The 14,221-nt window shown below is 47.4% G+C and overlaps 1 protein-coding gene across 3 annotated transcripts in view; it reads left to right on the top strand.

Moving 5' to 3' along the window:
• BEND4 (BEN domain containing 4) overlaps positions 1 to 13,888 on the top strand; it is a 32,522-nt gene extending 18,634 nt beyond the window's left edge. For 2 of the 3 annotated variants that reach the window (XM_032334194.1, XM_032334192.1), the window contains 3 exons: positions 1,733 to 1,824; positions 7,846 to 8,086; positions 11,507 to 13,888. In XM_032334194.1, coding sequence (XP_032190085.1) covers positions 1,733 to 1,824; positions 7,846 to 8,086; positions 11,507 to 11,724 — 551 coding nt within the window. In that variant the 3' untranslated portion in view covers positions 11,725 to 13,888. The remainder of the gene's footprint in view (positions 1 to 1,732; positions 1,825 to 7,845; positions 8,087 to 11,506) is intronic. The other variant, XM_032334195.1, reaches the window with a different exon arrangement.
• Positions 13,889 to 14,221: the final 333 nt, after the last annotated feature.

The raw sequence follows: 14,221 nt of genomic DNA, 5'->3' as shown, positions 1-14,221 counted from the left end.
CAAGATTTCATTCTCTTTTATGGCTGAAAGTATTGCATTGTATATTGTGGTGTGTACCACATCATCTTTGTCCATTCATCTGTCGATGGACATATACATCCTTTCCATAATTTGGTTACTGTGGTCATTGCTGCTGTAGCGTAGGGGTGCACGTGCCCCTTCAGATCCCTACATTTGTATCCTTGGGGTAAATGTGGGTTAAACTTTTAAAAGGCTGGTGAAATTAGAGGTACTTGACAGGTTTTATTGAACTTTGCTTTGACAAAATGCCTACTCCAAACTGATCATCTGTATGCATGACTTCTTTTCATTGACTTTCTGGTTGTTCAGCAAATGCTTCTCCAATTTGAAGACTGTAAGACACAGGTCCAGAAGGATGGTTATGTAAGAAAACACTTTTTTTTTTTTTTTGACAAAAAGAAAAAATTCTTAAGCTGCTTATACTTGGTGTCATTCATTTTCTTCAAAGGGACGTTGATGTATGTTTTGATTGGTTACATTACAGTGTGATGACACCTAAAAAATCCAGCTTTTCAACAGTGTGGACAAGGATGGTAACCTCTGTTTACCATCTTTAAAAAGAAAAAATGCAGAAGGCAGAAAGTGATACTTTAAATTTGGGGTTTAGATTAAATATTTGTTATTTTCTCTAATGTGACAAAAACAGCCTAAGAAAATCCACAGCTGAGACAGATAGTGGCAATAATTCCCATGAATTAGGTTATTAACTAAGCTACCAAGACCTTTAAAAGCAATTAGTTAATACTGCTCATGAAAGGGCTCTAATAGAAATCTCAAGATGTAGGAATTGTTTATGCAGTGGTACAAAAAATGTCAGGGTTCCATGTTGGGTTAATACCTGTTCAGTTTTATTGTAATTATTCAGTGAATCTATGAGATTGAGCTTCAGAAAATTAGTGCAACAGTTAACGAAAGATACTGTAACTGAATCTGCACGGGGCCGGCTCCGTGGGAACCCCGGGCAGCTGTGTCCACGGAGGGAAGCAGGTTTATAGCACAGGGCCCTCCTGCTTACTGCAGAGCTAGGAGTGAATCCGTCCTTAAAAACATGTATTGTAAAAAAAAAAAAAAAAACAAAAAAAAAACCATGTATTGTATTATTGATTTAAAACTGGTGAAACATTAGTTTGCAGTACCCTGATTTTAAAAAGCATCACTGGATGCTAATGTTACAACTTGAGTCAAAGAAAACAAGAGAACATCTCTTCTGTGAGTGGTTGTTGACCCAAATTCATCTCAGAGTGACTGTGACTTAAAAGTGTTCAGTGGGGGGCACCTGGGTGGCTCAGTTGGTTAAGCAACTGCATTCAGCTCAGGTCATGATCCCGGAGTCCTGAGATCGAGCCCCACATCGGGTTCCCAGCTCCAAGGGGAGTCTGCTTCTCCCTCTGACCTTCTCGCCTCTGATGTTCTCTCTCACTGTCTCTCTCTCAAATAAATAAAATCTTAAAAAAAAAGAAAAAAGTTTTTAGTGAATTGTGCTGAGCCCTAAAAACTCTCCCCAAACTGTAGCATCTGTTCTGTATTTACAAACTGAAATAACTACGGATGTCAAAAGAAAGAAGATTCCGTTTCCTTTAGAAAATAATCTTTTTTTTTCTTTTTTTTTTTTTTTAGAAGTTTGCATCAAAACTCTTTTTAAACCTCGAAGCCTCTCATTTTCTTGTCACAGAATAGCTCCTGTGTAATTCTCGCCCTTTCTTGCCCGCAGTGCCCTGCCAAACCGTTCTGGATTACCTGAAGACCGTGCTACAGCACCACAACCAGCTCCTGGTCCCGCAGCCCGCCGAGCAGCCCACCGAGGTAGGGGTCTGGCAAAAAGGGAGATGTGGGTCCCTCGAAATTTCCTTAAGACAAAGCTTCTTGATAGCGTACAGGGTCCACCCGAGCACGTTGGCTGGTGAGACACAGTGTTGGCTTCCTGAGGTTTGGGGTTCTTAGTACCATTGGGGGGAGGGGAGAGCGCGCATGTACCCAAACTCCCCAAGATTGAACGCTGTACGCGGACGGGGGAGATAAAGAAATAGCAGTTTGAACAGTGGAGACCAGTCTGAAGGCTTTCTTTCGGGAAAGGCTGAAATGGAGACACCAAGCTGCCCTTCTCTGGCAGAGCCAGTGTTCCAGAAAGCACCTTGCTCTCAGGCACCTCCCACACCGAGTGGGCTTCTCGAGTGTGAGATGGATGTCTTCTGGACACTGGGCTCCAGAACTTTTCTTCCTCTGAACTGCAACAGAAGCAACCGTAGTCTCTTCCAAAGTGCAGGAGCGATGACCTGTTCTGAGAGCGGCAGGTCAGTGGAAACATGGTACGTTCCTACAAGATTCTCAAGGCTCGGTTTGGAATATGTGTTACTTTCATCTTACGAATTTTAGAACCTAAATCCAGTGAAAGAAGGAATTGCCGGGGTTAGGAACATCTTGGACTGATAACAGTAGATAAGTTCCTTTCTCGTAGTTAAGTTTCCCTCCCTTGGCAGGGTGAGTCGTTAGTGCTGGTGACGGCAGGCCGTTGACCCTCTCTTACCTCACCATCACGTAGCCTTCCTCACTCCGTGTCTATTAAAACCATCTCGGGGCACCTGGGTGGCTCAGTGTGTTAAGCCACTGCCTTCGGCTCAGGTCATGATCTCAGGGTCCTGGGATCGAGCCCCACATCAGGCTCTCTGCTCAGCAGGGAGCCTGCTTCCCTTCCTCTCTCTCTGCCTGCCTCTCTGCCTACTTGTGATCTCTCTCTGTCAAATAAATAAATTAAATCTTTAAAAAAAAAAAAAAAAACCATCTCAAGGCTCCATCCTCCTGTGTACCACTTCACAGATCCAGCAGCAAACCTACTCTTCCCACCCTGACCCCAGGCCTCCCCTGCGGGAGAAGTATGAGCTCTTGCTCCTTTCCACATTTCTGCATGTAAGAGAGACCGCGGGATGGAAAGGCGGGAGCCAATCTGGGATGCATTGAAACCCTCTTACCCCTGGGTGCAGTGTGAGACCTGTTTGTCCATCACTCCCTTCCCCTGAAGTTTGGAGAAGCTATTTCGAAGGTCTCTGTGCCTTTCCTCCAGCCCCCATCCCTGGTCCCACCACCCTCTCTTGAATTTAGCCAAAAAGTAAGCGATACCAAGTTGAACTCAATCCAGTGAATTCTGCCACACTGATTTCTACCTTCCTGCACACCTGGCGCCCCCATCCAGGAAGCAGCACCCCTCCCTCCCCTTTGCCGACGCCCACCCCACCCCCATCTGCCCTTTCATCTCTGCGGCCCTCCTCGCCCCCCCCACCCCCCACCCCGCCCCAGCAGCCTCTGTCAGCCCTTGACTGTCCCACACTGCATCTGGCTCCGGGAAGGTGGGACACCAGTCTCACCCCACGGGCATCCCCGGTGACTATTGTCGAAGGCACTAACAGAACGGTGACCTCATTTTTCTTGGGGATCAAACACTTGCGAGTCTGGTCTGTGTTTGTTACTCCACTCTTGGTTTCCACTTGCTCTTACCCCCTGTAATCTGGCTGCACCTCGACTGCTTCCCAGAGTCCGCTGCAGGTGGCCCTGGGGACTCTCCCAGATGTGCCGTGTGGGGCCTGTCCTCCGGCCCTTGTCCTCCCCAGGACGTCACCCTCCTCCTCCATGCTCTCCCTTGGCCTCAGTGTCAGGACTCTCCTGGCTGGCTCCCCGTTCCTTCTCCTGCTGTAAGGAGTTTTCCATCCACTGTTGTTCAGAATGCCGCCGTCCGTCCCCTTCCCTCGTTGTCCGCTGCCCTTCCCCCGCCCAGTCGTGTTCTTCCCTGAACACCAGCTGCGTGCAGGTCAACAAGTCCCAGATGAAGATCTGGGCTGCCAGTCTCTAGCCTGCCTGACCAACAGAGGGGTACCTTGCACCCTGGAACTCCCAGCACAGCCTCTGACTACCCATCCCTAGCCCGGTTTTCTCTCCAGTAAAGGCAGCACCAACCCCCGCAGAAATTTCTGAGGCATCACGGACTCCTCCCTCCTCCTCATACGTGTCATCTGCTTGTTTTGTAGTTACCTTGAGGAGTCTCCCTCCTTTCTGCCTCCTTCCTCACACTTTGTACCTGGACTATTAGGATGGATTCTTTTTCCTTTCTCCACACTGGAAGGCTAATTTTCTAAACTACAGATCCAAAATGAATGTCACACATTTAAAATCCTTTCACTGCTGCCTAGAATAGGGTCCACCTTTCTGAACTTAACCTTTCTATTGTGCAAAAAAAAAAACACTCCCAAAAAGCCCACTTCTTCCAAGAAGCTCTCCCTGATTGCCATACTCTCTGTGTTCACAGAGTAATTCAGAATTTACTTAAATATTAATGCATACGTAGGTCTTCCATTTGTTTGTGAGTTTAAATACATTTTACTGAGCGCTGTTCATTTTGTTTTTTTCCAAGTGACTCATAGATCAAAGTTTAATAACCTGTTGGTGACTAACTGAGGAGAATATGCCATCAGGATTCTATAGAAACATAAAAATAGGGGACAGATCTACATTTCCTCTGCATAGGAATATTTAAGCTTTTATTACCCATCATCATCGTTATTATGCTGTTTTTACTGTCATTTCAGGCACATGGACATTTTCTCATTAGTATTATTGATCACATTTTATTTCTGTTAACTATGCTTAAATAGTGTGGTAAATCTCGTCCGTAACAGGGAGCATTTGAGTTGTTTGGGGCCGTAAATGACTTTCTTCTTTCTTTTCCTTTTTCTTGACGAAAATTGCCTCCAAATGGTATTTCTACACTTACGGAGACTTTCATTTTATGGAGAGCTGTTGAGCTCTTCTGTAGAAGTGGATTCTTTCTAAGGATTCGAGAAAGCTCCTTCCTTGGGCTGTGAGCTCCCTCATCTCAGACAGCTCTCATCCTGAAACGGACTTGACTCTGGTCTTAAGAGCAGGCTCTGAACTCCGGGACCAAGTTCCCAGCTCTGCTTTTGCCTTGTGAGACCTTGGGAAAGGATTTAACATCCTCGGCCAAACCGCTGCGGGAATCCTGTCTTGCCCGATGAGCTTGCACAACATTAGGGGCGCCTGGGTGGCTCAGTCGGTTAAGCATCTGCCTTCGGCTCAGGTCATGATCCCAGCATCCTGGGATGGAGCCCAGTGTCCGGTCCCCTGCTCAGTGGGGAGCCTGCTTCTCCTTCTCCCCTGCCCCTCCCCCTGCTTATACTGTCACTCATTCTCTCAAATAAATAAAATCTTTTAAAAAAAACTTGTACAACTTTAAAGAAATAGAAGATTTAACAACCAGCTGCTCGGGCTGCAGTTCTGAGGCTGAGGTGTACTTACAAGAACCATAACTGAGAAGATGGTCTTAAACTAAGGACTGACAGACACTCTCTGTCCCCAGTACCCCTTTTTTAATAGCCCCTTTCTTTGTTCTCCTTGAAGTTCTTTAATTTTGCCAATTAATAATTCATCAGAAGCTCTGTCCAAGTGGCACAGCAGTAAAAGTAGAACAGAGAAGAGAGGAAAGAAAAAACTCTCCGGAGGCGCCTGGGTGGCTCAGTGGGTTAAGGCCTCTGCCTTCGGCTCAGGTCATCATCCCAGGGTCCGGGGATCGAGCCCCGCATCCAGCTCTCTGCTCAGCAGGGAGCCTGCTTCCTCCTCTCTCTCTGCCTGCCTCTCTGCCTACTTATGATCTCGTCTGTCCAATAAATAAATAAAATCTTTTAAAAAAAAGAAAGAAAGAAAGAGCTCTTTACGGCATCAAGTAAAGCCGACTGGAAACCGCCGCCCTCCTGGGCTTATCTCCCGGCGGGGAGACGAGTAGTCGAGTAGTCTCCTCCCTGCACACCTGCAAGCAGGGATTGTTGTCCTTGCATTGACAGAAAGAGCTGCAGTGCTGATGTGAGGGCGGCCGCCCCCCAGCCCAGCTCTGCCTTTGCACCAGTGGCACCCCTGTGAGGGCCAAAGAGGCCGGGGCTGCGGGGCACAGGGGGCTGGCCTCAGGCTATGCATCGCTGGCTCTGGAGATGGTGACAGTCACTAGAGATGTTCCTCCACAGAAATACTCTTGACACAGCCTGGGGTCTGAGGCACCCAGTCCTGTGTGCCACCTTCCCCAGGCCCCCCCACCCCAGCTGCCCTGAGGACTGAGGACACAGAGCATCAGAACCCCGTAACCCCTTCTTCATTCCCGGTGCATGGGAAGCAGGAGAATTCTGCTTGCTCTCAGCCTCCTCCTCCCTGCCGTGCCCATCTGTTCCTCCTCTTTGGGAAGGCCGTCCCAGCTCACCTGGGAGTCACCTTGGCTCCTCCGTCCCCCACAGCCTGGCTCACTGAATTCTGCATCTTTTCCTCCTTGCTTCTCCATTGCACCACCCCAGACTCCGTCGTCCACCCCCGCGCACCCCCACAGCCCGGCTCGCCCCTCGTGCGGTCAAGAGGCAGCCTCGGCTAAGGAAAGTTTGGAACCTCTGGGCTCTTGCCCGTCTTTTGATCATAGCACCAGAGCCAAGGGTTGGTTTCTGCCCCCACGTATTCACATCTTAAACCCGTGATAATTTAGTTCTTCCTGTTTTACAAACAGGGAGGCTTTGGTCCAACCAGTTGAAGTCACTTACTCAAGAAACACAAATAAGACCCGAACCAAGATACAGTTCCAACTCCAGCTGCTCTAAATTCAGAGCACAACTCGTGTGACTCTCAACTGCCTCCCTTCAGAAGGCAACTAACTGAGTCACATACAACCAGTTGAAGGAAGTGGGACCCCGGGGTGACTTTGCTTGAGTGGGACTCCACGACCACCGCAGAGCACCAACGGGCTGCCTCCTCCCTGTCGGCTGCTGGGCCATTGGCCCTTCTCAGGGCTTCGCTAACAGCACTTTCTGAAATAGAACCGTATCAGACCCAAACAGCGCCAAATTTATCACCTGGAGTAAATTTGCCAAGTTGTAAAACTGAATGAGTTTTTCCTTCTTTATTTTGTACACCTTAATTACTAGGGAAGGAGTACATTAAAACTGAGATCATGGGTTAATTAATTTGTCCTGGACTGTAGAATTTTATGGACAACCAGAACTAAAGTAATGGTTGTGTAGGTGGATTTGACTAAACATGGCTTATAAATGTTACAGAAATTCCTGTAATTAGTCCCACTGCTGCAATTGAGCCTGGGAATTTTATAGCAGACATAAATTAAGAAGATGAAAAGGAAGAAAAATTTTGAGTTGACACAGTGGCATTTGCAGAAGCTATCATTTGAGGAAACCTGGTTTGCGTTATTATTATTATTATTAATGATGACTTTTTGGGAGGTTTTCGCAGTCCCCCTCCCTTTCAAAATTCACTTTTTAATGCCATTTCCACTGTTACGCGATGGCTATCGGGTGTTCGGTGAATTAAACACAAGTAGTACCTTACGAAAATAGACCACCAGCATCATTTCTAAAAATACTTAACCGCCAACCAGAGGATGAAGAGACCTGTTTGATCACACTCTTCAAAGTCATTTTTGCATATTTGAATAGATTGAAAGGGAAAGTTACGGGTTATATTTAAATAGTGTTCCCTGTCATTGGATCTTGACACATTTTAACCTACCTGTTAAAATGCAAGTTATAAATAGCTCCTCTTTCAAAGGTGTTCATTATACCTCATTGGCTCTTGTTACAGAAAATGCAAATGTAATTTGAAAAGTGCCCGTTCTGAGTGCGAGCAATTACCTGTGCTCTTCAATACCTGGTTCATTGTCAGCCCAGCCACTTGGTTAAAAAGCACTTTTGCCTTTGAAATGGAGATCGCCTCCACCGGCTGGCCAGCTGGCCCGGCTGGCTAAGTGGGTAATGAGAAAATACTTGGCTTTTCCAGGGAAGCAAGCAGCTGCTGAACAACTATCCTGTCTACATAACGAGCAAACAGTGGGACGAGGCTGTAAATTCTTCCAAGAAAGACGGGCGACGGCTCCTTCGATATCTCATCAGATTTGTTTTCACAACCGATGAGCTTAAGTACTCATGCGGCCTTGGGAAAAGGAAAAGGTCAGTGCAGTCAGGAGAGACAGGTCCTGAAAGACGCCCTCTGGATCCAGTTAAAGTAACATGCCTCCGAGGTACTGCATCCTTCCGCTCAGTGTCGCCATCTGTGATCTCATTTCACCGCATTGGCTGTGGCTCTCCCGTGCAAGTGTTCAGCCTTGACTGTATTTTGGTTTTGCCCGCTGAGACCTCTCTAGGCTTCATGTGGCCCATCTACTTGGTATTGAGAAGTTCTTTAAAAAACCTCCGTTTGCTTTAGCCTTGGCATTCTCACTTCCCGGCCCATAAACATTGCATAGCACCTCATGTCTCACGCTTTGAATTCCGGTTTTCTTTGCTGCCACAGAAGGCCCCATCTAGCCAACCTGGAGCGTGGGGGATCGCACAGAGGAAGGGAAGATGGGGGGCTCTTTAAGAATTAGGAAAATGAGAGACCTCGTTTCCGTTTGCAGCCTGGGCCCCCCTCCCCTCCCCCAGCTACCTTCTCAAGAGGACTTGCCCCCAACTCCTTCGATTTATTTAGAGTTAATTTTCCTGAATACTGGGGTGCCTAAAGTATCAGGTTGCCCAATCAGACTTTATTCTGTTAGTTTTTTTAAAGTCTCTTTATTAAAAATACTGCTCTGATGGTACCTTTCCTCAGTACGAGCAGCTGATGACTTCGCAGCTGACCCACACTGGTAGGCCAGGCAGAGGATGAGGACGAGGGTCAGGAGGCAGACGGTTGGTTCAGCCGGTGCAGATAGACAGAAGCATTCGAGGGCCAACAGGAACACTGTTCACACCTGAAAAATTTCATATCAAAAAGCTCAAGTACTAACCTGTATATTTCAATAATAATTTTATTGGTTGGAAAAACTTAATTTACTCCAGACAGGGGAACAAAATATTTCCTGGCAAGGAAGTCACAGTGAGGAGACATTATTGCTGATAAGGCCTTGGTGTACAGCAAGGACACTCCAGCATCCCCTCCTGGGATGCCCGGGGTGCTCTGCAACAGTAGTCTGCCTGAGGCACAGGGAGACTCTCTTAGCAGCTGAAATTCCTCAGGCCTACTGCAAGCTTCTGACTGAGCAGGCTGGAGTTGGAGAAGGGGGAGGCATGCACTGCAGCTCATCACAGCACACACACACCCCCAGGTGATTTTAGCTCGGGTGGCCCTGCCTTGAGGGAACCAACCATCTGGAATGGAAGCACCTCAGTCAGCTAGGCATCCAGAGCACCCCCTGTTGGCCAGTCTGAAAATTCCACTTACTCGCAATGGGTGGTGGGGATTTCCAGGGTCTGTCTTGGCGAACTCGCCACAGTTTCCTTCATTCCTCAACAGCATCAGAGCTGACAGTGACTCCCCCAAGAGTAAAAGAGACGTCTGTGAGCTTGGGGCTCTCCTGGGAACACTGTACTCCACGAAGGTGCTCTGGGGCCTGTATGGGGAGTCAGGACAAGAGGCCTCACCACTGTATCCCTTTCCAGAAATTGTTACTCAACGTTTTACGTGTTAAGCAGCGAGTGAGTGAAACTGAGGGATTAACATACACCCCAAAGCCCTCATGCCTTGCCCTGAGAATGTCGCCTGACCCCCTGTGACACGGGTAGAGTCCGGGTGGGCTAATCAGCATCTGTATCCTCCAGCTCAAGCCTCATTAGGCGCCACACCTGCAGGCCTCCAGGTGGAGGATGCCCCTGGGTGGAGAACACAGAGGCAGAAAACAGTGGTGGTCTGTGTGGGGGCAGCTGGGCCAGACATTTATAGGCTTGTCCCCACAGCTGAGCTTCTAGGGCCTTCCTGTGACCCAGATTCCTTTCATAAAGGCTCCTGGGTGGAGGTCCGTGTTGGGTGAGCAAGATTAGAGCAGCCAAGGAAACTTCAGACACTGGACACTTTAGTGATGGAAAATGGGGTGCTTTGGGATGGAACCAAACTCCAGGCTGACCGCTTCTGAAGGTGGTTTGACCCTAGGGGGAAGAGGGCCTGTGAAGACGCGTCCTGTCTGTGTAACAGAACGAGCTCTCAGTAGTCTGTGCCACAGTATCAGAGAAGGCCCTGTGTCAGCAGTGGCCGCCGAGAAGAGAGTGGAGGCTGACAGACGTCACAGAGCAGCACGGTCCCAGAGGTGCGGGGTCAGGGCACCCTCATCCATTAGCCCGTATTTCCTTGTGTTGATAGGAGTGGGGGATCAGAGACGGGGAAACTGCAGCAGTTAGTGGATACCTACTGAATACAGTAGGGGTGGGAGGGGTAGGAAGAGAACTAGGGAGTTATCCTGCAGTGTTTCCCAGGCCTGCCCCCTAAGCTAAGCCGTTTGATTCTGGCAATTTTGCAGGATGAGTTGCTGAGTAAACACTGTTCATTCCCTTGAGGCAGCCAGGGCTGGGACTCTGGTGAGGCGAGCGAGGCTCTCACGTCAGGCACAGAATTGAAGGGGCTGTCCCTGGCTCTCTGCTAAGCTACAGGCTGCCTGTGGAGATGGGCATGGTTCAGTTCCTGAGATCACTGGGGTCTGGGTACTTAAACAGCATCAGCCTCTCCTAAGTGCAAGTAGGGCTGGGATTTCACCCAGTCATTTCAGACAGTTCCAGCCCTACAACCGGACCTGTTGTCTTGTAGAGGGAGCAGGGCTGGAGAAGAAACAGTGTGTAATTAACAGTCACCTTGGACTGTTCTGCCCAGTCAGCTGTGCAAAAAGCAAAGAATTTGACAGAACTTTTTCCAAAATGCTCACTTCAGTTTACAAGTGTCCATATCAAAATAGCGAGGCAGGAGTCCTGCACGTGCCCTGACCCCATGAGAAAACAGAAGAAAAGATCGGGTGAGCTCGACCCAAAGGGAGGCTGAGTCTGTCTCATCGGAGTCTTGGTTCCTTTTTATACCTTCACCCTTCTGGGCATGCAGATTGCTTTCTGGTGAAATTAAATATTTAGAGGAAATCGCATTTAAGAAATATCTGTCAGTACATGTGTGGATATCCCAATCAGAGAAATAAGTATGACCTATAATACATGTAAAGAACGTGGAAACCTTCTGAACCAAAATCCAGGCAGTTTCTCAGCCCCTGAGATTTTGTTATCCTGTGGAACTTAGTCTGCCAATCAGTAGCTGGTCAAAGAGCACCATGCTAGTGAGATCTGCTGTTTCCGGAAACACCAAAAATTCTAATGATGTGAGCAGATACAGATGTAGGTTTGAAATGCACCGTGACTTTGTCCCACGGTGTATAGTCCATGTTATAAATCAGATTTGCCTATCATTCCACTAGCCAGTGTTCCTTAGAAGATCACCTTCTCACTTCACGTGATTTTTTACTTTTGCACAAGAGTAGACGACTTCCATGTAATCAGCTGAGTCTAAGAAGTGACATCATCATAGCATTACATTGGATTTCCCATAAAGCTTTTCCTGTAGAGCTTCTATAAATGTGTAAGCAGCCTGTCCGTCCTCTTCTGCAAAAACCAGCTGTTTTTCTCTCTCTTTATTGTTGTGTATATTCCCACAGAATTCATTAGGATGCACTGTACCTCCAACCCTGACTGGTGGATGCCCTCGGAGGAGCAGATAAACAAAGTGTTCAGCGACGCCGTGGGGCACGCCCGGCAGGGGCGGGCGGTGGGGACTTTCCTGCACAACGGCGGCTCATTCTATGAAGGGATCGACCACCAGGCTTCCCAGGACGAGGTCTTCAATAAAAATTCCCAGGATGGGTCCGGGGATTAGTGGACAGAATCTTGACACTGGAGCAGCTGGTCCTCACGAGTTCCAGTTTTCCACATCCTGTTACCCTCACCTGCGAGTCCAAAGCACGTCCTTCTGCCAGACTTGACACATCTCAAACCTTAAGTCTCTGACCTACTGCCACCATTCCCAAACAGAAATCCAGTTTAGGGTTGTTTGGGAAGTCTATGGAACCTACAACAGGCTTTCAGGAGATTACAAAAAGCAAAGAACCACAGTTGCATTGAATTGATTGCTAGCTAGACAGTGAGGCTGAAAACAATAGGGGAGCGCCTGGTCACGTGTCCGAAACCTTCACGTAAGCTCTGCTTCCCGAGCAGAGCCGTCCCCATGGAAGGCCAGGTTAGAGTAGAGAAGACAGAGACATGGAGTTATTTTGAGGGACAACAAACAAACATTGTCTTACTTTAATTCAAATAAGTTGTCTTTATATTTTCCAAAGACCTGAATTCCTACTTCTCAGCAAAGACATAGGATAAGTGACACTGTGCTGTCTCAGCATTGAAAAACCCAGAGAAAAGAGGTCACTGCTAGACAATGATTCATTGGAAATCAGGTGGGGTTTTTTTCAGTTATTTTAGAATAACTGAAAAAAAATAGAATAAACCCCCCCCCAAAAAAAATTTTTTATTATGTTGATCAGAAAGGCACTACATGATCTCTGGAGTTTACAAACAGTAAGTTTTCGTTATGTCAGTCAAGAAAGATCCAAAACGCTTTTCAAATGCTTGATTTCGTAGGTTCATAGACCCACAGTTTCCATAGCCTTAACTCAGACTTTGTTGATGCAATGCCAAAGTGATGGGTTGAGCAATGAGAGTTTTAACCACTCGGCTGTTCGGCGCACTGAAGACCGAACAAGTGGTATGACTGATGGTATTCACTGAATTGACCAGATGTTCGGGAATTGTGTACACACAGCTTCAAGGCCATTCTGACAACTATGCAATGGGCTTGTCTGTAATTGCTCTGAAATGTGAGGGTCTTTCTCTGAGTAGATCTTTAGAATTTGCATAAACTTTTGTTTCTTACTGTCACTGATGAAAATGTTTCATCCCAACTGTTTTGCTGTTTGGTATCTCCTTCCCGCCCAACCCCCCCCCCCCAATGTAGTTCCCTTGAACTACAAGCTCTGGCTAAGTTCACACTAAACTCCCACTTGTTTCCTCCAGTTTAATTGGTTGAGCTCCTTCTGTGAATGACTACTGTCTTCGGGAGCATTCCTTACGTACAAACTACGGAGATACCAGAATCTGTTTCTGAGGACTTCCGGGTTGGCTGGCGAGAGCAGCCTCCTCTATCATATTTAATCCGATTGTTACGTTCTTTGTGGAGCCTAGGGCTCAGTGGGCGGAAGTTACTGAAGGCTATTAATGTCGTCTACAGACACGACTAAGGGTTTTGAAAATTGATTGGACATTCATTTAAAGTTCATGTGCATTTTGTAACCATTTTTTGTGAGACAGTAAATTATCCTTTATGTTCAATAGTTAGCATCAGCTATATGCATGGTCCTGGAAATAGGCCTGTCTTTAGCTTTTGTTAGGATTATGAGTTTCATCCTTTGAAAGGTTTAATATTTATAGAGATGGTCCTTTGTCTGATCTGTTCGGTGGTGTGGGAAGAACTAACAGTTCAATCCTGTTTTGGGCAAGTTGGCTCACATTTGTGAGTAAAGGAAATGATAAGAGCAAATGTGATGTTGGTTAGGGGAACCAAGAGACAGAGAAAGAGATTCTTCAAGGAGTTTCCAGAAGTCTGAGAAGTCAATACTTTACAAGATCCTTTGGTGACAGGAAATCTTGGTCTGACGCAAACTGTCACCATAAGCATGTTACCTTTGTCTTTTTTGCATTAGGCTTTAGTTATCTTTACCACTGAGGACAGTGTCCTTTTTTTTTCCCCCCCCTTTAGCAACAGTACTTGACCACTGCTCAAAAAACTTCTATCTTGTCCCTGCAAGCTTGAAAGTGTGGCATGTCTCCCCATCTAAGCGTCATCGTAGATCTCAGTGTTGTGCTGGTCTAGACTGAGGTGTTTGATGAGATCATCTCTGCCCTCAATCTCCATAGCCTTGTGTCGTACGTGCTTAAAGATGAAGGGCTAGTGGGGCGCCTGGGTGGCTCAGTGGGTTAAAGCCTCTGCCTTCGGCTCAGGTCATGATCTCAGGGTTCTGGGATCGAGCCCCATATCAGCTCTCTGCTCCGCGGGGAGCCTGCTTCCTCCTCTCTCTCTCTCTCTCTGCCTGCCTCTCTGCCTGCTTGTGATCTCAGTCTGTCAAATAAATAAAATATTAAAAAAAAAAAAAAAAGATGAAGAGCTCGCACCACTGCTATGAGAGAGGGTGATGGGAACCTTCAGTTTGGCTGTAGTTAGCATCACCTGAGAAGGCTGCTGGGGTAGATCTGCCTCCCAAACCACAGGGTCGCACACAGCCTTTGCTCCACAGGCACACCTGGTCTCCCTCCCCTCCCGCCTC

Source organism: Mustela erminea, chromosome 2 (assembly GCF_009829155.1).
Source record: "Mustela erminea isolate mMusErm1 chromosome 2, mMusErm1.Pri, whole genome shotgun sequence".
NCBI classification, from domain to species: domain Eukaryota; kingdom Metazoa; phylum Chordata; class Mammalia; order Carnivora; family Mustelidae; genus Mustela; species Mustela erminea.
The sequence above is the reverse complement of the archived record's forward strand: the minus strand, read 5'-3'. Positions and strand labels throughout refer to the sequence as shown.